Source organism: Sander vitreus, chromosome 9 (genome assembly GCF_031162955.1).
Source record: "Sander vitreus isolate 19-12246 chromosome 9, sanVit1, whole genome shotgun sequence".
NCBI lineage: Eukaryota > Metazoa > Chordata > Actinopteri > Perciformes > Percidae > Sander > Sander vitreus.
The window spans coordinates 20,558,960-20,581,289 of record NC_135863.1 but is presented as its reverse complement, the minus strand read 5'-3'; the positions used below and the strand labels follow the sequence as shown (position 1 = coordinate 20,581,289).

The 22,330-nt window shown below is 42.7% G+C and overlaps 1 protein-coding gene across 5 annotated transcripts in view; it reads right to left on the bottom strand.

Moving 5' to 3' along the window:
* Positions 1-22,330, bottom strand: part of ssbp4 (single stranded DNA binding protein 4) — an 88,302-nt gene that overhangs the window by 2,876 nt on the left and 63,096 nt on the right. For 3 of the 5 annotated variants that reach the window (XM_078259175.1, XM_078259174.1, XM_078259178.1), the window contains 12 exons: positions 18,752-18,841; positions 8,631-8,714; positions 6,245-6,371; positions 6,016-6,083; positions 4,644-4,708; positions 3,912-3,957; positions 3,769-3,804; positions 3,575-3,629; positions 1,789-1,859; positions 1,587-1,665; positions 698-726; positions 508-609 (listed from right to left, as the gene is read on the bottom strand). In XM_078259175.1, the coding sequence (XP_078115301.1) occupies positions 508-609; positions 698-726; positions 1,587-1,665; positions 1,789-1,859; positions 3,575-3,629; positions 3,769-3,804; positions 3,912-3,957; positions 4,644-4,708; positions 6,016-6,083; positions 6,245-6,371; positions 8,631-8,714; positions 18,752-18,841 (852 nt within the window). The remainder of the gene's footprint in view (positions 1-507; positions 610-697; positions 727-1,586; positions 1,666-1,788; positions 1,860-3,574; positions 3,630-3,768; positions 3,805-3,911; positions 3,958-4,643; positions 4,709-6,015; positions 6,084-6,244; positions 6,372-8,630; positions 8,715-18,751; positions 18,842-22,330) is intronic. The other 2 variants (XM_078259176.1, XM_078259177.1) reach the window with 1 other exon arrangement.

Below are 22,330 nucleotides of genomic sequence, written 5' to 3'. Positions count from 1 at the left end.
TACCCTGGTGCCCTGTGTCACTGTTTTTTAAGTTCAATAAATGCAAAATCTTTCCAAAAGTCAACGAGTAATTGTGTTAAATCAATTCAATATTGACCAAAATAATCGTGATTATGATTTTTTCCATAATCGAGCAATCCTAGTTTGATGCCAGTCAAGACAGTCAATATTTAGATGTGTATCCGAAGTCTGACTATTAGTTTGATCTAAGCCATAGTCAAAGTCTATTTTTGTGAAACCGGCCCCATTTATATCTTGAACACCATAATTGAATCTCAGACCAGATGGAGCAATCACAACTGTATTAAATATATTTATCTTTTGGTGACTGGCCAAATCAAGATGTGATACTGCTGTTTGATAAAGTTACCGGTGGATATTTATGCAGATATGACTGTAATCTGAACGTGAATGTGATTCTTTGCCTTATCACAGTTGAATAGGATTGTATATAGTCTGCCAGTTTGTTCCCATCTTAAGAGGTATGTTGTCTCCTTTGGTACTCACACTTTCATTTTGGAATGGGTTTAAAAAGTTGCCTGCCATCTCGCCGTCATCCCGCGGAGTGCCGGGAGGATTGTTCATGCCTGCCATGTTGTTGGGAGAATTCTACAACACAAATAAAAATAAAAATAAAACGGTAAGAATACATAATTCTTACAGACAGATAGATAGACAGAGAGTTTGTCAGTCTTACCTTTGGCAACCCATCCATGTCACCAGAGCCTGTGATCAGAAATGGAAAAAGGAGAAACCTGAATAATTATGAGGTAACTGTTAACTGATCCTCAGCGTTCAGGAGTAGGAACAACCTGCCCTCTCACCTTTAATTAAGCTACTTGTTTCAGATACAGATGAGCACCAACTCACTGGCTTCGGATCACATCTCACCCATCTACAGGATCAATTGGCCTACTCACTGACCCACTAATCTGTTTTAGCTGTGATCAATACCAGGAGGAGGGAGACCACTTCCTCTCCCAGCCATAAGAGGGCAGAGTCTCACTTCTAAATGTTCCTAGAGAGTAACAGGTTTCACTCAATTAACTCTGGAGCTTATACCAAGTGCATGCTGCATACACTGTAAACCAGGGGTCTTCAACATATGTTTAGGCCAAGGGCCCCTTAACTGAAAGAGAGCTGGAACAGGGACCCCCTACTACATATATCGTATGAAATGAAGTTGCATATTAAACTGAGCCTACAATAACATGTGGGGCGGCCTAAAGCCTTTATACATACCTTTTTTGGATAGAATACCAAGCTATTAAAATAGCCTAATAATTGTTGGCATGATTTTATAAATCATGTTTTAATGTTAAACACACTTGTGACAGTGGATCCTTAGGATTAACTGTGGATGGCTACCTTAGTGACTACCTTGACTATAGGCCAATAAACAGTGGGGGTTTATATTTGCTAATAATATGTTGGATTCATGTTAAGACTTTTTAATTTTTGAAAAGACTTTCAAAAATGAACAATAATTTGGAGGCCCCCCTGCATTGACTCTGAGGACCCCCTAGGGGCCCCGGACCCCCTGTTGAAGAGCCCTGCTGTAAACCATCTACTATTTGACTACTCACCTAGTGATCCGTTCATATGATGCTGCTCCATAGCACCCATTCCACCCATGGGCCCGTCAGGACCCGGCCCCATTGGGAACTAGAGAGAAACATACAAAGTTCATTGATCTTGCTCTTGGGTAGATTAGACAGAACAATACAAATACATCTTGGGTGAAATGTTAAACTGTAATTGAAAATTGAACAAAATGACATGACTTACATTAGGTCTATTTCCACCAGGGCCGATGGGGTTCATCATTGTGTATATGTTTTCACTTGAGTTTGTCGAATCTATGAATAAAGAGCAGTCGGATATTTCAAATCAGGATGCTATAAAGCAGATTGTTCCTCCTAGAGTTATAGAAATACTTGCAGATAAGCCCTATCACTGTTATCTCTGTCGGTTTTCATATCCAACTATCCTAAAACATGTCAGAAAATAAGGTGGTTTAGGGGTATGGAAGAGGTTAATAAATTGGAAAATAACGAGCTATAGAATAAGAAGAAGAATTCTGCCAATACATTAAAGCAACACCAAAGCACTTTTCCTCTTTGGTCCCCCTACAGGTTGGAAGCGGAATTGTCCATTACAGTTTCTTATATCTCATTCGAACTACAGATCCACTACCCGATCTGGCAAACTTGTATAGTGCGGTTATAGCCGACAGAGGGCCGCAAAGTGAATGCAGAAGTGCCGTTCACCCTGTTACGAGTTGATTACCCACTGAAACAATTTTGGAAACGATTATTGGATTATTTTAAAAGGTACAAAAGAATCTTTGGTGTTACTTTAAGCTACAGCCCAGACATGTTCCTATTTCCATTGTACAGGACAAAGACCACAAGTTATGGTTCTTTAAGTGCCAGTACATAATGTCAGTGAATCCGTCTGTCGATCAATCGCCACACTGCTCCCTGCAATGTACAATAAAAGAACCCCATTATCTCTAACTCCTACAATCAGGAGATGAGACCAAGTTTTTATATGGACACCGTGGCAACTTAGCACCAACTAGTACATGCTGTGTCGTTCCTTGTGTGTCTGTGTGTCCTGAAAAGATTCAGAGGGATAAGGTGACCTTGATCTGACATCGCAGGCAGAAAGTTGTGAGCGGAAGACCGAGAAAAGCAGGAAAAAAAAATAAATAATCAGAATAACAGACTGAAATACAGGGGTGGAGATGGATACAGTATGTGCAAAGTGGTGAAGAGATCTTGCCTGTTAGTGTCTCTGCATCTAGCTTGTGTCGTTCGTCGTGGCTGGAGGAGGGGGGCAATGTTGAGTGGGAGGTGTGCATTTTTGTTGGAGGTTTGTGTGTAACTGTGTGTGTGTGTGTGCGCACACAGTCTTGGCGACTGCAGTGGAAATACGTTTCCCCTCCCGGTGTACGTGTGAACAGGAGCAGTTTGTGCAAAAGGTTGCCCCGGCAACGTGTCACAATAGCGGTATGTATATAAATAATAAATAGTGGACACAAAAAGAATCTCTCTACAGGCCAACAGAAACAGAACATCCACAGGATATCAGCCCACAGTGTTTTGTTCTCAGCTAATCCTCTACAGAGACGCTAGATTGATGGCTCAAAGCTGAGATGGATCACTCGTTTGACTGCACACTGACATGCCTCTGCTTCCCTTTTATAGAACTGTCTCGACAATGACAGAACACAGCAAACATGCAAATATTTTCCAGAATGTGCCTAAACTGGAAAGTGCTTACAGCGAATGTGATAGCTAACCAAAATCATGCATGTGTCATCATAGAAATATATCCAAATTAGGCTCAGTGCAATATTTTACCTTTTTTTAACCATGTTTTACACTTACAAAACGATTCATAAAGGCTGAATTCATTAAGTATTTAGAGTGCAATCGCCACCTGTTTCTCCCAAAGAGAGATGTGTATCTGACAGAGAACAGGTTTGATGTTTCTTAGACAGAGCTCTTGTTCAGTGAACGCTGGATAAAAGTAGAAATCAGAAGGGAAACAAAAATGTATTACTCACCTCCGGGGCTAGGCATGATGGGAGTTCCTGGTGGGCCGCCTCCCCCTGGAGGGCCCTGAGGGGCGAAGAAGCAAGAGAGGAAAAGAGAAATGAGTGCTGAGTGCAGCTAGATGGCAGAGTGCCTGTTAGATATCACTGCATGACAGGTAATTTATGGCCCGTGGTCGAACACGAGTCCATAACGGGACACTTACCACATAGTTGCCTGGAGATGAAGATGAATAAGCTATCTGTGGAGAGAATAGACCCGAGGTGAAACAAAACATGAGCCACAGTTACTGTAAACACACTCAGTCATGTAAGAGCTGAAGATGTAATGTAAGAGAGTGTGACTCACTGAGTTGGTGTTGGGGTTCGGCCATGGACCTCTTCCACCGGGACCCCTGGAGAAGCAAACAGAGAGAAAGATATTTAATAGAATAATTCTGGCACATAGCAAAGTTGCAGGAGATGCTTGTCACTACTCACATTTCACAGGTTCATTTACGTTATAAAATGTACATTGTAAGTGTGGTAACACACCACTTTAACTGCAGAAGGCACACATTCACAACCATTCCTAATACAGTAATTCCTTCTAATAATATAATCTGTCAATAAAGCATTTTGTAAGTAAACCAAGGAGGTTTTAACATTGTCATATATTCTAATTTCAAAGATGTGATACATCCGTCAATTCAGCTTACTTGGGTTTTATTAAAGGAAAAGGTAAGATTTTCACAACCTATTGGTGATAGTACCTTTCTTTTCTCACATATCTTATGCGGAGATCTGAGGACAAATTAATAAAAGGGCAGAAACACAAGCAGTATTTGGAGGAGAGAATAAAACCAAATACTGCAGCAAGTTTGTGGTTCAAGTTTGACATACTAGTTGTATGTAATGCAGTAAGGGATTTTGTCCCCACATCTCAGCAACTGACTTGGTGAGAAAACTGTTCTCATAACCGCAAATATGGTAAAAACTAAATAAAAAATGAAGTCCTAGATTGTAATTTCCCTTTAAATCTGGCTTTTCTCTGGCAGCAGAATTCACAAACATTTAAAAACGTCTTTTCCAATCTACTAACATGTTCATGCCCGGCATCCCTGGCCCCATGGAGTTTGGAGGAGGCCTCATCCCTCCGCCGTAGTTCTGCACAGAGAGAGAGAGGAGCGCACAGTCAGCACGATGTCTCCCACCTGCTTTGTCTGAAGGTTTGAATCTTAATGAAGGTCAGCGACCATCATGTCTCCCCCTAACTGGTGTTTAATTATGTGATGTATGGGCTGTGTGTGAAAGTGGAAAGCTGTGTGTGTGTGTGTGTGTGTGTGTGTGCTGAGCGAGTGAGGGCTTACACACGACGTACGACTGTACGTGTACGTATGTGTCTCTATGTGTCCATGCTCCCCTCTGTGTGTTGTGTGTATGTTTTCATGGCTGCCCAGCAGGCGGGTTTGGCTGGCACTCTGTGTGTGTTCTTGTGTGTGTGTGTGTGTGTGTGTGTGTGTGTGTGTGTGTGTGTGTGTGTGTGTTTGTCAATGAGACAGACATAGAGAGAGTGAGAGAGTTAGGGGGGCAGGCCAGAGAGCAGCTCCACTCAGAGGAAGAGTTTTGTTCAGCAGACGATTACACTTGTCGAGCAGATGCCACACCAGCTGCTGGTACGGTCACTGCCAAAGTCACCGAGCCAGGGTGGCACAGAAAGGGGCCGAGGGGCACAGGGAGAGAGAGTGTGTGTGTGTGTGTGTGTGTGTGTGTGTGTGTGTGTGTGTGTGTGTGTGTGTGTGTGTGTGTGTGTGTGAGAGAGAGGTGGTGTTGGAGCGGGAGGCAGTTGGGTGCAGAATGAAGCAGCTGTCTGGTAACGGTAATTCAAAAGGACACTGTTGTTTAAGCATCTTATGTATTACACTGAATCACATCGACCAAAATTAAAAGTGATAAAAGGAAAACCAAGAGTGCCAAAATTGGCACAATTTTTGGTCAGAATGTGTTAGTGGCTGCTTGCTCAGAGCAGTCTGAGTTCTCCGCCTCTGTTTGTCTCTCTAGGTGGGAGTCGGCAAGTAGGATTTCACATGTAGCTCACCCACTGCCGTTGGCAGTGGGTGAGCTCTGGTTAGAGCCAAGCTAATCATCAGAGCGCTTCTGACATTTAAAAGCAAAGTTACGAGGCTGGCAGAACAAAACATTTTTCTTCAGCAAAGAAGAAGGCTTATCTGCATGCTGTTTATAGGCTGCTGGTTTGACATTATGGGCGTTTTCATGTTAGCCCTTAATGAAGGGCAACCAAACATTGGGTTTGTTCAGAAACTAAGCACCAAATGTGGCTGTGTGGCAGCTGCAGAGTGGGAGTGCATTGGGCTGGTAGTGCTGAAGGATACCATCCACTGTCATGAATTTATTAACACAATTCTTTGTGTTTTATTCTGTGTGAGTGTGTGAGTAATATCACTGGCACCTACCTGTGGGCCCATGCCTCCCATGCCTCGAGGGGGATTCATTCTCATTGGACCTCCCATGTTTGGATGTCCTGTGGGGAAACACAGAGAGTGCAGCTTGTTAGAATGGCAGCGCTGTTTGGATCAATAATAATTCCATAAATGAGGAGAAAGCATTCTCATTCAGAAGCCAATATTAGATTACTCTGCAAAGTGCAGCTTCCCTGAAATAACACCACATGTTTGTCAATACCTTGTGGTCTGGTGGGGTCCAGGCTGTTTGGTAGGAGAGGCTGTGACCCAGGGATGCTCCCAGGAGGCTGATTTGGCATGCGGAGGGCGGGCCTTGGGCCACCCGGGTACCGTGGAGACATGAATGGCTGCAGGAAGGACGATAATTACTTTATTTCAGAGTGATCGGGAGCGGAATGTTTGTTATAAGTCTTGACAGGTGGGTCTTAAAATATCACAAATAAGTTTGCCCGTGACTTCCTTTTACTCAAGCGCAATCCCAACACTCTAAGACGAAGAGTGTACACATTTCATTGAATTAGCATGAAATCTAGCATCTAATAATTACAAGGACAGCAGCTAAAATCATTGAGTTTTGTCTAAAGAGAGTGATTATGAAGAAAGAAGTAATCGAGGTACTGTATTCCACAACGTTTGCTAATCTTAAGTGAAAGAAAATAAAATAAAATACTCAGATATAAGTTATATTGACAATATCTATTTATAGGAAGGTTTGTAAAATGAATGCAGCAGAAGTAATAAAACATGAATAGAGATGAAACAATGCATGAATTATGAAATACACAAACCACCACAGTGTACATGTCTCAGCGTGCTGTTGTCATCATCAGCTCAGTGAATGTCAAATTCAACTTCAAACTCAAGCTTAATAACATAACAACATAGCACATTCATAAATGCCGGACCACAGTTCGTTTGGTGTTATCATTTCATATTGTAAATTTGTTTTTGTTCATTTTTTACTTTTTCTCTTCTTTTAAGATGCTGTTGGACTAATTAAGTGCAGATCTATACAGACTACTAATAACCCTAATATTATGTTACAATGAACCTAAATTAAACATCACCTCCTTTAGTTTTTCTGGGCAAATCTGCTTTTTAGAAGCAGAAATGTTTTCACATAAAACGGATTAGACAAAAAAGGCTACCTCTGATGACACACACACACACACACACACACACACACACACACACACACCTAAATAACAATCATACTTGTAGGTAGTGGAACGAGGCACTAAAGACTCAGTATACCTGACTATATCTAACCTGCCCAATTTCAAAGTGTTATCTTTCCAAGTCAGCAGGGGGGGCTATTGTGTTGAAGAATAATGTTCTGTAGTAGTTTTGTTACATTTACTAAGAAGGAGGGGCTTGTCATTAAGTTTTGTAAAGTAAGACCTCAGGTAGTAAAACCCATTAGGATAAAGGTAAAGGAGGACAGATACGAGACAGGAAGAAAACATGTAGGATAGAAACCTGAACTGGAATAACAATATAAGGAGAGAAGGAGGTGGAGCAGAAAAGAACAGGAACATGACATAGTTGGATGAGAGGATGAAGTCGTACAAGTAGACGAAGAGGTGTTCTACATCTTAACGTTTGCCTGTTTTGTCCTGGACATTTTTCTCACTGTGTCTGTATCACCAAACACTAGTGCTACAAAAAAAAAGAAAGAAAATGCAGCCTGGATAGTGTGATTCATAACAGAAAATGAAGACACCATCCACACAGATGTTTTCACCAGAGAGGGGACAAGAGCTGGCTGGCCGAGATGCACATACACAGCCAGCGTAGTGAATAATGTAAAGCACCCCAGACAGATGGTTTTCAGAATTACCTATGAGAGGACACTGCTGCAACGACTAATAGCCACAACCAGTGAGCCATATTTCAGTGTCAGATGATAAGAATTAATCAAACTGTTTTAGTATCAAAGGGAAACATGCTGATTTGAATGCCGATTGGGTAAGAGCTGTGTGTTTTGGTCACAGAGCATGAGCGGCAGAATAATGTTCATATCATCATTTTCACACACAGATAAGCACAGACAACACAAATACAACAGGAGACTGGCTTTCAATGGTAATTACGTTCTGTATGTTTGTGTGTGTGTGTGTGTGTGTGTGTGTGTGTGTGTGTGTGTGTGTGTGTGTGTGTTATTCTAGTTAGCCCTTGAGGTGAGGACTGACTTACTACAGTTTTCATTCTCCTCTCCTCCTTTGACCATGTTGTGGTGGGTTTGTGCACAAAATAGTTGCACCGTGTCAGGCTGTGCTGCAATATTAATGGTCTATTGATGGACTTTGGGATGGTGAGTGCTGGGCTGAGGGAGAGAGAAGGGCCTCCAGATGCACCTCCGCTCCTTACAGCTGGGCCAACACAGCTAAATTATTCATCCAACCCACCATCGTGGATGCTGCCTGTCCTGTCTGCTAGCACAACAAGGGACCTTTGTGCTATGTTTGTATACTGTTGTACACTGTTGTTGTGTAGCGAGTGACCAAGTGAGCAAGCGAGTGAGTGAGTGAGTGAGTGAGTGAGTGAGTGAGTGAGTAAACTACAACACAGCAGCTGAGTGATGAGTGTAAATGTTTCCGTCTTACCTGTCCGTGAGGTCCCATCATGGGATTATTGGGGTTGTGTGGGGGAGGCTGCGTGTGAGGGGAAGGCTGAGATCCTGGAGGACCCTGGTGAACAAAATTCAAAAAGATGTCAATAAAGTGCTGCGATTATGTATTTTGTGATATTCAAACCTACTTGGGACAACAAAAAAGCGAGCGAACACTGGAGTTATTAATAGAAAAGGACAATGTGATATAACATTTAAAGGGTCCATTCACCCAGATTCCAAATACATATTTTCTCACTTTGCTCTAGTTTTATTTAGCAATGAAGATGAATATCTTAAAACTTGGGTTTTATTTGTCCAGATTTAAAGATATCTGTCAGGAGATTTTTGCTTCCACCCCAATACAATGGAAGTTTAGTGAAGATAATTTGAATTTCCTTTGGGATGCTCACAGCATAAAAACAGAAACATACTGTACATACACAAAGTCAATATCAATTTTCCCGTCACCAGTTTTCATAGCGACTATTTCTTCTCTAAAAAGTAATACAAGCAGAAGAGATATGAGATTTTTTTATTTTTTTTGCAATTGGGGTGAACTGACTGATTTAAAAAAATAATATATATATAGTTCTCATATTGTGTATGTCCTGGTATCATTTTTCCGACTGCAATTATCCATGTGGAAAAGTATAAATGTCGTCAGAACAATGACAGAGAGAAAAAATAAATAAATGCAGACAGCGAGCTACTACTGAGTCTGTCAGTGCTGTTGGTGTTTTCAAACGCACAGCTTCAGACTGTAAAAGAAGATGGCATGATTCGAAGCTGAGGACACCCCTTAGAAATGTGCTTCATTACCACCAACTCTCTAAAGACGCTAATAATTTCAGCGCTGATCTTTGTGAATTGGACTGTTTTTGCAATGAGGCTCATTTGCATAGAAAAGGGTCAATGTTATGCCAAATGTCTGCATATTACCTAATTTAAGAACGTGCATTAAGCACAGGAGCACCAGGGTGCTATTTGCTTGACAGCGCAGTTAGGGGTGCGTCTCACCCTTTGTGGGTGCTTTGAGAATTACATGGTTTCGTTTTGTCTTATTTCTGCAAAAGCCGTGCAATCCTTTTGTGAATTCGCCTGTCAGAGAGTAATTACAGCATGTCCAATTGAAGTATGTATAATAACAGCACAGCTATCATATCTATTCTGTTACATCAACAAGAATGCATGTAACAACATTTGTCACTGACATTTGGACAGGGCCACATAGATTTTCATCTACAGGAATTGTTATTGCCAGGATGAGGTGAGATCAGTTCATGAGATGGACTTTAATCAACATTCAATCACAATCATGTTGTTATGCCAAAGGATAATTAGGATTTTTTTTAAAACACTGTCTTATTTTTTTCTCCAAATTTTGCAATGATGATGCTTGGTCCAGTTTGACAAAGGTGCTGCTGGCCAATACACAGTCAAGGTAACAAAGCAAGCTTTATTTTGGTGCTCGCTTTCACTTTTCAGAGAAGTGCCAAATATTTTAACCCAATCAAACATTATTATGGGAAACCATAGAAATAATGAATCCCAGGTTGAAAATAACTGTAATGACTTGGTCTCTTAAATCCACTCTGGACTGAAAACTTAATCACTGGTATGTGAACTGCATTTTCAGTTTGCATTTTGAGAGTAAATGAACTGTTTTAAATTAATCTCATCTCTCAACAACAAGCACAGTGTTAAGTACATTAAAGTGAATACAGTATCAGAGGAGTGACTGAACTTTGACCTTGTTGTCTCTACCTACAGTAACCTCATCTGACTCCAGCAGCAGCTGCTCCAACAGAAAACTGTTTCTACCTGAACATCAATACGGAGAGTGAGGACCACCCACTGCCAGACCAGGCTTATCTACTACTCTGCCAGAGTCCCTGTCAAGCACTCTGCTATCAGGTAACATTACAGGTGTGTGTGTGTGTGTGTGTGTGTGTGTGTGTGTGTGTGTGTGTGTGTGTGTGTGTGTGTGTGTGTGTGTGTGTGTGTGGGGTGCAACTGAGCGGTGATGAGTGCGAATATAAGATCTCCCTTTTTTTCACAGGTGAAAGCAGGATCTTCTTCTCAGGTGCTGAGTGTGTGCTGGCTTGAATATGTGTGTGCATGTACAGTATGTGAAGGGGGCTGAGGGGTGTAACTTCAACAGGTGTGTGTCTAACATCACAGTGAAAAGCTAAAGGATTAGGGGATTACCCACATGCAATATAACCTGACACAGAGACACACACACACACACACACACACACACACACACACACACACACACACACACACACACAGGTCGTGTTCACACAATTTGGAATACACTTTCATGCAAATATGCAGAAATAGACGCATGTACACACATCAAGGCTGGGATGATTTTTCCTTTACGATTTAACATTTCATATTCATTTTTATATGTGCTTTATAAATAAATAGACTAGACTTGATTAATCCAGTGATTACTTCCTGAGTAATTGTTTACTTATAAAATGTCAAAACAACATTACATGCTTCCACAGCCTAGCAAATTGCTAATTTTGTCTCATAATATGAGCTGAAAAAGCTAAAATACCTCACATAGCTGGAATCAGCAAATACTAATTATTCTGTCTTAATAAATTACTTAAATCCACCTGTATAAATGTTTAAAATTGATGTTCTGCTTGGAGAAAATGAGAACTGCTTCACATAGTTGCTTGAACAGTTAACCTTTTTTTTTAGAATTACTGTCAGTACTTTGTTGCCGTAATTTTCTGTTGACCAACAGCGCGCGCACTCACGCACGCACGCACGCACACGCGCACACACACACACACACACGCACACACACACACGTCTAGACACAACTGTCTAGACTTGTGCACCTCTTCACCTGTGTGCAGCATTTTTCCTAAAGGAGGCAGCTGCACAGATACCTGCATCTCTCTCTCTAGCCTCACAGACACACACTCCCTTTAAATCTCACCTTCCTGTCCCCCGCCCCCCGTGTTGCTCCCTCACTTTCCCACCCTGCCCACTGCGCCGCCCTCCCTCTGTGAGTGCTCTGTTGGTATGGCTGGCATGGTAGAGTGCCAACAGAGCTGAGCACCAGGAACCTGTGGGTGCTGTTACAGTGGGAAAATAAACATGCCTGATTGACAGCTGGAAACAAGTGCGTTCCCACAGGCACAGATACAGTGCTGCTGCGCTGCGAGGCACACCGTCTAAGAGCTCAGATTTTGGCAGGAGAGATGAGCTTTTACATACACGTGAAAACAATACTGCTCACAAGCAAAAGCACTTGTTCATGGACTCACAACCCTTTCTAAATAGGCACAAGTGTTGAGCACAGCAGCAGCAGCAGCAGCAGCAGCAGGGCTCTCAAGACAGGTGCTTCCTATCCTTTTGAGACATGGCAGTTTACTTTCCTTGCTGCATTGATTCTATTCATCTCATTGTCACAAGACCGGCTCATCTATGAAGCAGTCAAATCTTCAATAGAACCACTTATTAACCAGCTACACAACATACAGCCGGTCAATAATCTATTCAACAATCTGGAAATGTTTAATTAGTTGTACATACTGTGTGCTCTGGATGTGTTGGAACAGTTATGAAAGGTTTGTACCGGTGCCACGGTGGTTGTTCTGCCACTCTGTGTGTGTATGTTTTGGGTGGTTAACACCAGCTGTACTGGCTTGCTCTGTCTCTCAGCAGGTTCAGACTGGGGCTAATGTAGCACTAGCTCTGTCTGACCTCAGAGGTTATTGTTGTTGATGTGACAGGTCTGAGTGTGTGTGTGTGTGTTAGTGTATGTGTGTGTATGTCTAACAAGACACCCCTGCGGGGTCTGGCTGCACTGATCCAGCTGCAGCAGTCTGCTTCTCCTCTACACACACACACACACACACACACACACACACTAGTCCCTTAGGAGGACACTGCATTGAATTGCATTTATTTTCTTGAGCTATACCCTAACCATTGCCACTACTTGCCCCTAACCCCAACCCTTACTGTAACCCTGTAACCCCAACCCTAATCATAATACTTCACCCTATAATTTCATACTTTATCTTATGGGAACCAGCTTTTTGAATCCCCATAATGTGGCTGTGTGAACACATTTTTGTCCCTGCACTGTAGGTAATACACACACACACACACACACACACACACACACACACACACACACACACACACACACACACACACACACACACCTCCCCTCTTGTTCCTCTCTATAATGTGCCATAATGGAGCATAGCTCCTCTGGCTGGGCCTCCCTGGGCCTTCCTGCTATTACATCTGAATGGGCCAGCATATGGCCTTTATGGCCGTACTGTTCTCTCTACAGGTCCCTGCAGAGAGAGGGAGAGAGAGAACATTTCAACTGTCACAGAGGTATAGGGCGAGTTTGAAAAGTAGCTTGGGTTGGAGAGTGTGTGTGTGTGTGTGTGTGTGTGTGTGTGTGTGTGTGTGTGTGTGTGGTGTTGTTTGTGTTATACGTGTAGGAGAGGGGAAGAAGGAGGGGGTACACAGGGAGCGTTAAATGAAGCAATTAATAAAATCATTTTCTACCCGGCTAAGGAGATAACAGCTTGGCACAGTACCACAAACCCATCAACACAACCCCCTCGCCTCCCCACCAGTCATTTCAGCTTAAGGAAGACCCACACCGCTGCCCCTGATGGACCACTAACACATACACACACACAGAAAGAAAGAGAGAGAGAGAGAGAGAGAGAGAGAGAGAGAGAGAGAGAGAGAGAGAGAGAGAGAGAGAGTGTGTGTGTGTGATGGAAGAGTACCAGTCATCTGAATTTTCGTTTCCTGTTTACAGCTGCCAACACTAGAGGGCAGTGTGTAACTGCCATCAAACTACTGGACACACACACACACACACACACACACACACACACACACACACACACACACACAAACAGCGAGCGAGAACACAAAGCACCCTGCATCACTGAACACAACAAACAAAGCCAGGAGGAACAGTACCACACACACACACACACAGAGTGCACACTCATTGTCATTCCTTGCTAACATTCCTGAGAGAGCGGCAGTGGCAGCAGTAGGTCTCCTGCTAGCTCATTGTATATAGCGTGGCAACACGTCAGCTCAGAGATGGGAACACGCTATCAGGGGTGTTTTCTTCCAGAGGACAGCCGTGAAACGCTGACAGCCATTTAAACATGTTAGGATGAGACCAAATGATTTATATATATCTGTGATCGCATGGTTAGCTGAGAGCAACATTCAGAGCTCATAGCAGAAGTTTCACCAACACACAGGGAAATGTGTGTGTGTTTGTGTGTGTGTGTTTCAAGGTACTGTAATTCTCACGATTCTGTAAACAGATAAAACATACCGTATCAGCAACGTGCTTCTGATAGGTATGAAGCATGCACAGTAGGAGACAAAGGCTACATTGAAATCACTGTTTAACTGCAGTGACTGTTATCAACGGGTTTGAACAAAGTCTAACAGTAGCGACAGGCAGACAATGGACAGAAGTAACGTTTTGCTGATGACTGCCTCTCATTTTTAAGTGTCTGTCATTTAAGGAGAATTGTTAGGTATCATTTTTGCCGCCGTCCTCTCAAGGATAAGCGGAGCCGACAAGAGTCAAATGTGGTCCCTCTCCTCAATGTGTTTAGTTCCGGTTGAAGTGAAAAGTCATGTCTGCACACTCTCATCTGGGTCCTTTTGCATCTGTCTTTTTGAATCTTCCATTCACAGTGCCATTTCATGGCATCGTAGAAAATGTTATAAACAGTCAAACAGTTTGGGCAATATTTGTGTGACAAAGAAAAGCCACCGAACAACCTTGCAATTATCCGCCTGTCCCTTAGTCACTCAGGATCTACCCCAACAGTCTACATAATCCACTGAAGAGCCACCTCTGACCCTGACCATACACAGAGATCTGACATTTGACCCTTACAGATAATACCTGAGCCAACATTCTTCAACCATCTCTGTATGATTTTCAGTCTCCCATTCACGTTTTTAAAGCACTTCACCTTTTTTTATCTGCATCTTTGTATGACAACTGACCAGGATGAATGCTGAGATCAATCTTACCTTTGATAAAGAAATTACTGAGAGCAGATGTCTCTCTAATTCACCATGTGGCTGCCATGTCTCCGCTTTGAACAGGTTCTTAAATTTGTCTTTGATACCTGGGTTGCTTTCTGTTGAATGTGTAATCAAACCTAATCCTCTTGTTGTGCTTTTTGGTGTTCTCCCTGAAGAGTCGCAATTACCTGCAGTAAAACACACTGCCCTTAACTTTGGGTTCCTTTTTGGCAAAAGGGGCCATTCCAGTTTAGTAGAAAGAGACTGCCCCCCAACCCCCTAACTGGTTCACAGACTTAATGGAGCACATTGAGTTTTCGAGTACTTGTTGTACCACGTGTAGACCCGAGAATAAGGTCAACAAAGAGGAATTTTTGGGGCATTATTTGACAGGTGGACCAGATAAATCCCTAAAGAGCACTTTTTTTAATCTAATTTGCTTTTCCTGGGACAGAAGCCTAACACTTATTTATGCTGGTTCCTTCCCGAATTTCTCTCCTTTTCTCGTTATTTATTGTTTCTCCATGTGCTGTATGCATGTAGCATTTAAAAAAAAAAAAAAAAAAGTACAGTAAACATTTCCCTGATATTTTTCATTTCTATCTATGGAGCAGCATGTGGGTGATGAATCCGTCAACTGTCCACTATTGTCGTCAGCTGTCACTTTTGTGATCACTCATCTCTGAAGGCCAATAAAAATATTTTTGAAAGACTTTCCTGACATCTCAGTGTCCTCTTTTCTCCTCTACTGTCTTTCTATTCCTCCTCCTCTTCCTCCTCCTGTCATTAACTCTGTCTCTCCTCGCAGCCTCTCCTTCCTCTTTCTCCCCCCCCTCCCCCCCGTCATCTCCCCCTTTGCTTGTCCTCCCCAGAGGGCCATGATGCAACAGCGATGGACTTTCACTGAGAGGAGTATATTCTAAATGTATAGAGATCCTCACACCAACGCAGCATTTCTCTCCCACTTTTTTTCTTTTTCTCCTCTATCCTCTGTCCTCCTACCTAAAGCATGTCTCTCTTCATCTTGCTTTTTCCTCTCTGCAGGAGTCCGATGCCCAGCTCGGCCTGTGAGCTACAGATTAGGGAAAGATGGCAGCGGACACCCTCCTCCTCCACCTTCCTCCACTGTCCCTCCTTTGCCCCCTCATCCCTCTCTCCCAGGACTGTAGCCAATAACAGTGTTGGGGTCACCCATGTTAATTACCGCGCTAGTGCAACTGGGAAACATTTCTGCAACACACACACACACACACACACACACACACACACACACACACACACACACACACAGAGCGCAAACGAACAGTTCACACACAGAGTTGGTGAGTAAGCATGTGTCACTGAAGCAGTGTGTGTGTGTGTGTGTGTGTGTGTGTGTGTGTGTGTGTGTGTGTGTGTGTGTGTGTGTGGAGCGAGAAAACAATAGTTTCAAAGACAAGGGAAATGGATAGAGTAAGGGAAATGTCATGGATGCCAGGCATACGAAGGAGAGAGGAGAGCGAGAAGGTGGCAGGCGGAAGCAGACCCGGAGATGAGAAATGACTAAAGCACAGAGAAAATTCAGTTTTAGTAGATGCAACCCATTCACAATGCAAATCACAGTTCACATCAAAAACATATTAGACATTGTTGAGTCTTCTACAAAAGGTGGACATGTCACACTGTCAAACGGCTGACCTTACCTCCAGTGTAACGGAGAGCAATGAGAGAGAATATGAGTAAAATCTCAACAATATGTGTGAGAAAAAGATAATAAAAATCTGCTTCCCCTTCACCTGAATGAATAAATGAACTGCAGAAAACTCAGTAGCCTGCATTTTCAGAGGAGACTGCAGCCATTAGTTCACCAGGGAGTGAATGTCAGCTACCTAAGCAGTGTGTGTGGTTTCAGCTCTATAGCTGAAGTTGAAAGATACCATATATAACATGCTCCAACACATTGAAATATGCTGCTGTTCTGGCAACACTGTCTGCTTGATTTACAGAAATCTGATGCAAAGTTTGGAGAGGTGCGGGGAACATTTTGTCTCTGTTTTTTTGCAGCCTCTATGTTCACTTTTATTTTCTGTTTTCTTTACATTTGCCTGCTTTGCTGCTCAGATTAGCTGAGCTAAGCAAAGAGAAGAGAGTGAATATTGCAGCGTTGGAAAGAAACCATCCATCCCGTCTCTCTTATCCCTGCCTTCTCTTTGCCCATCCTGTCTGTCTGTCTGTCTGTCCACCATGCACACAGGGTCTATTTATGGAAAGCAATGTCACTCATGCAATGCCATCAGATAGCTTTCTCCCTGGCCTGCTCACTGCTCATACATCATTAACATTCTCCACGACCACTGCACACACACACACACACACGCATACACGCGCGCGCACACACACACACACACACACACACACACACACACACGACATGCTGCCAATCAAACGGCACAAAACAACACATGGGCTATACAGTTCCACACTGTATGTATTTACACATCAGGCATACTAAACGTCCCATAGGAGCACATGTTGTAAAACATGCCTAACCATTAATAACATGCAGAGCATTATGGAATACTGCACATTTTGTTTTAAGTAACCAAAACAGACTTTGACCAAATACGTATTCAGTGATTAGAGCTGCAACTAAGCAAACTAAACATGGTAAACATGAAGCTACAGCCAGCAGCCGGTAATAGGCAGCCTGGAAACAGGCAGCCAGCCAGCTAACTCTGCCTACCAGCAAAATATCATAAATTAACAGGGTGTATCTCAACTGGTTAGCTTAGCTCAAGTGAAAAAAAATGACCACAATGTGGTAACAATTTAATTAGTGAGCTTTAGAGATGCTAGTGGCCATATTTTGTTAACTTAGGCAGAGCCAGGCTCGCTGTTTCATCCCGTTTCCAGTCTTTGTGCAAAGCTAAACTTACTAGCTGTTGGCTGTAGCTTCAGCTTTACCATACAGAGTGATATCAATGTACTCATCTAACTCTCGGCAAAAAAGCGAACAAGCGCATTTCCCTGAATGTTGAACTATTTCTTTAAAGGCTCTTATCCAGAGACAGACAAGTGTCACAGGTGTGGAGTCTTGCTCAAGGACACCTGAGCAGGATGAATGGCTGTTGCAGGGATTAACCTTGATTAATCTTTTGATTATGGGACACTTTGTAGAATCAAAAGACCTTCAGCATGTCCTGACCATTGATAACACAGCAAGAACTATTCCTTTACTTTCATAGAAAACAACTTGGACTGGACTGATATGACAGAATCTAACATTTGCAGGCGATTTTTTTTCTTTTTTACGTGAAACTACCTTTTCACTTAAGCAACTATCTTGATACTGATATTCTAGATTGAAACTTTGAGATGTAACTAAAGTAGTTCAGCAGTTGTAGGTGAAAACAATTTTTAGGTTCTCTTTTCACCTCTCCCACTTTGGTGAATATCTTTGCGATTGCAGATATTTTAAACCTTAAAAGTGTTACTAGTTCAATATGTGTGAAAGTGTCAAATGAGGCTTGCGTGTTTGCATGTTCGCGTCTGAGAAAGGAGAGAGTGATGGGAACACAGAGAGGGGAGAGAGAGAATGTGTGAGATGTGTGTGACCTCATCAGCCTCTGAGACAGCCTTCATAGAACAGTGATGACAGGAGGAATTAGTAACACAAGTACCACAAATCAGAGAAAATACCCTCCTCTCCTCTCCTCTACCAAAAATAAAAAAATCTTCTAGTACTTTCACTTGAGCTAAAGCAACATTTCATATTTGGGCGCATCAAAAAAGCTCTTTAGAAGTCAGTTAGTAGTATCTACAGCTTCACACAGAGCACCAGGAGTTAACAACACGAGCGTGGACATATGGGACAGAGGCAGAGAGACAGAGAAGGGAACACATCTGGACAGGGATTAGGACAGCTAAAGAGGCTAAAAAAAGGAGGAGGAGACAGAAGGATAGGCTTAGAGATGGCTATGGGAGGGGCAGAGGGGCTGTCGGGGGTTGTGTGATGGGTGAAGCTGGGGGTGGGTGAGGGTGAAGTCAGCGACTTTTTCTTACTTGAAAGAAGCCCGGGGGCATGGGTCCTCCTGGCATGCCATCATTGGGTGGCATGTTGCCCATCACTGGACTGGGAGCAGCGGCCGCACTCTGAAAAAAAACCATAAGAAACAACAGCTTACTCTTAAGTATCCATGTTTGATGGTGCAGCAGACCATGAACAGCAATCAGCAAGGTGTTAAAATAATCCTATGCACACTGAAAATAATGGAAAGAGAGATATGGCGTGCAGAAATTATCTGCTGCAAAACTTCCAACCCTGATTACACTCACTGAATTTCTGGACACAAATTGAACAATTACAGATAACTGATGAAGATATGATTATTTAGTCACAGTGATGAATTATTTGATGGACACAAAACTATCTTTGGATCTGGTATCTTTGGGAACATTAAGTCTTTAAAGTGCTCCTAGTGAAGAAGTTCGAACAATGCGCCATCTGACCACAACAGACAAATCAGCCAAATCAATCGAACCATTTAAGAACTAGCTGAACTTGAAGATGTGAGAGAGGGGTAGGGTTATGAACAGGAAAGAGTCATACAAATGCACAGCTCGTGTTTCTTTCTCTAATACAAAGGAGACAAACTATTTTTAGATCTGCTCCTATTTGCTCCCTCCCCGCCTATTTCTCTACTAGTCCATTCCTCCTGAGAAATGTTCCAAACTGATCTACTGACCAATAAAAACTAAACTAAACATTTACACAAACTCTGATGGAACAAAAATATTCCTGAATGTCAAAAACCCAACACTTCCTTTAACTGCTTCACAATTAAAGCCTTAGTGGCACCTCCATGTAGGGCCGGACCTCAAACTTTTTCAATCCAAGTCCCAAAGTTTTGATACAAAAGATGGCATGTTCTTCTAGATAAACTCTTCTCTCTTTTTTTAAATTGAATGCCAAACCTCTTATTTCCTAATTTATCTTTAGATCAGGAAATAACTAATTAAAGAATTCGTTACAACAATAAAATGATCAAGCTCTCCTTGCCAGCTCTCAACACTTTTTATACTCTGCATTACAGACACATCTCATTGAGTAAAAGTATTGAGGCTCATTACCCAGCCCAGCCCCAATGCTTATATAGTTTTAGTTACCTAAACGTAACCATGTGTTAAAAATGGAGACGGTAGATCAGAAAAGTGCTCATATAAATCATGAGTCCAGGTTGGAGTTGCACAATCACAGAGGATCCACAGAAGCTTTAAACATGTTAATACTGCTTTTTAATTTCGGGAAAATCTGTTAGCTACTGCACAATCATAGACTCTCCACAAAATGTACAAACACACAGTGCTCTCCTCTTGCCCCTCCCCCCACTGTAACTAGAGCTTCACTCACTTCCAGAGCAAACAATCCCTCCATCCCTCAGCTGACCCTCACAGCCCAGACACTAACTAACAGGCCCCGGGGCCATGAGGCAGGACACGCACGCACGCACGCACGCACGCACACGCACACACACACACACACACACACACACACACACACACACACACACACACACACACACACACACACACACACACACACACACACACACACACACACACACACACACACGTAAGAGGGTGTGATTCTGTGGGACTCTGAACAAATCATAAGAGACTTCCAGAGTGTGGACATGGACTTGTCTACAGAAGTCAGACACAAGCAGAGGGACGGAGAGAGAGAGACATTTAAACAGACAGAGCTGGCAAACAAAAGACATGGAGAGAGAAGGAGAGAGAGAGAGAGAGAGAGAGAGAGAGAGAGAGAGAGAGAGAGAAGAAGAGGCAGGGAGATATCTCAAAGAGTGTTAGACAGTAAAGAATAGTCTGCAAAAGATGCATCATAGTACTCTGAGGTAAGCATGAAGAAGTCAAGAGTTTTGAGTGTACGGTTAACTTTCTAGCAATGCCCTTAGGATTTAAAAAGTTATTAATGATAATTCAACATTTCAGATATAAAGGTAGGTTCTCAAAAATGCAAAATAAAACATGGGATTTGAGTTAACCTGGACCTAACTCCACTGATATGAGGTGAATGCATAGTTTTATGCATTTAACTTGTTATAACTTCTAGAGCGTCCTTGTAGCCTGGTGGTCTGGGACACAAGGCTGCGAAGTGGCTGCAACGTATACAATCCGATTCCGGCTGGGGACCCTTGTTGCATGTCATCTCACCTGTCATGAGATCATAGACCTGTCATCTGTGTTCATCAAATAAGGGCAACAATGCACACTTCCAGAAGACGTTTTCACGAGTCAACACAGTTCCTCGTAACGGAGACCCAATCCAGGACCGGAGTCGGGCTCTGACCACATTATATTCAGTCTAACTGGGTCAGATCCTGTCGTATTGTTGCTTGTGTCATGTATGTGTGGATGTTGGCAGACCCATTATCAGCTCTGATCACCATCATAATCACTGCAAAATACAAATGTGTTTTTTTGACTCAGGATGAACAGTGTGAACTGTGAGCTGCAGGAGGGAAAATTAAATGTATTGCTCCCCTTTCCAATGGCTGCTGATTGTTAGGTGGTGTTGTCTCTCTAGTTGGGTATGTTGGGGTCAAGCACATTTTGGGTTGAGTCTAAATTATCTGGGCGTGTATTTGGATGGGGTATAACCGTCCTCGGATCCTTTGTGAATGGGGTCTCTTTTTAAAAAAGATGAGGGTCGAGTGGTCTGTCTCGGATCGTGTCCACATTTTGGACAGAATGAATAAGTGTGTGAAATTAGCTTGATAGATGGAGCAACTTTGCAGGATCTCCTATAAAAACCCAGAGCGATCTAAGACACATCTGACCTCAACTGGGCCCTATAAAGCGTGCCATTGTGAGCCGTTATCGAACAATGGGACAGCAAAAACTATAGGCTTAATGCTGTATATTACACAAATGCAAACACAGTTAACCAGCTGTGGCGTATCGCAGAGCATTATCTACTAAGGGATAGCAGAGAGAAAAAGAAAAGGAGGAAGAGAAGAAGGCCAGAGATGGCTGGATGAACGGCAGGGCATCTCGGGGAGAGAAGGAAGAGTGAATGGAAGTGGTGCTGGCACGTAAGTATGTGTGGCGAGTGTGTGTGGCGAGTGTGTGTGTGTGTGTGATGTATATATATATATATATATATATATATATATATATATATATATATATATATATATATATATGTGTGTGTGTGTGTGTGTGTGTGTGTGTGTGTGTGTGTGTGTGTGTGTGTGTGGCTGCCTGCCTCAACCAGCCAGCGAGGCTCCACAGTACTCAGGTGAAGCAGCAGCAAAAGGCCCCTTCTTCTAGTTGCCATGACAACCCCGACCTCAGCTCCTGCTCTCCAGTGCCCATTAAAACCCTCAGGCCGTCAATCATCAGCATGGCCAGGGAACAGAGAGAGAGAGAATAAGGGAGAGAGAGAGAGAGAGAGAGAGAGAGAGAGAGAGAGAGAGAGAGAGAGAGAAGAGGGAAAAAAGAGAAAAGAAAGAGAGAAAAAGAAACAGAGATGGAGTTTAAAGCAGCCTGTGGCTTTTGATAGCTGCCCTGTATCTACCTCTTTTCTCTCTCTCTCTCTCTCTCTGCACACAAACAAAC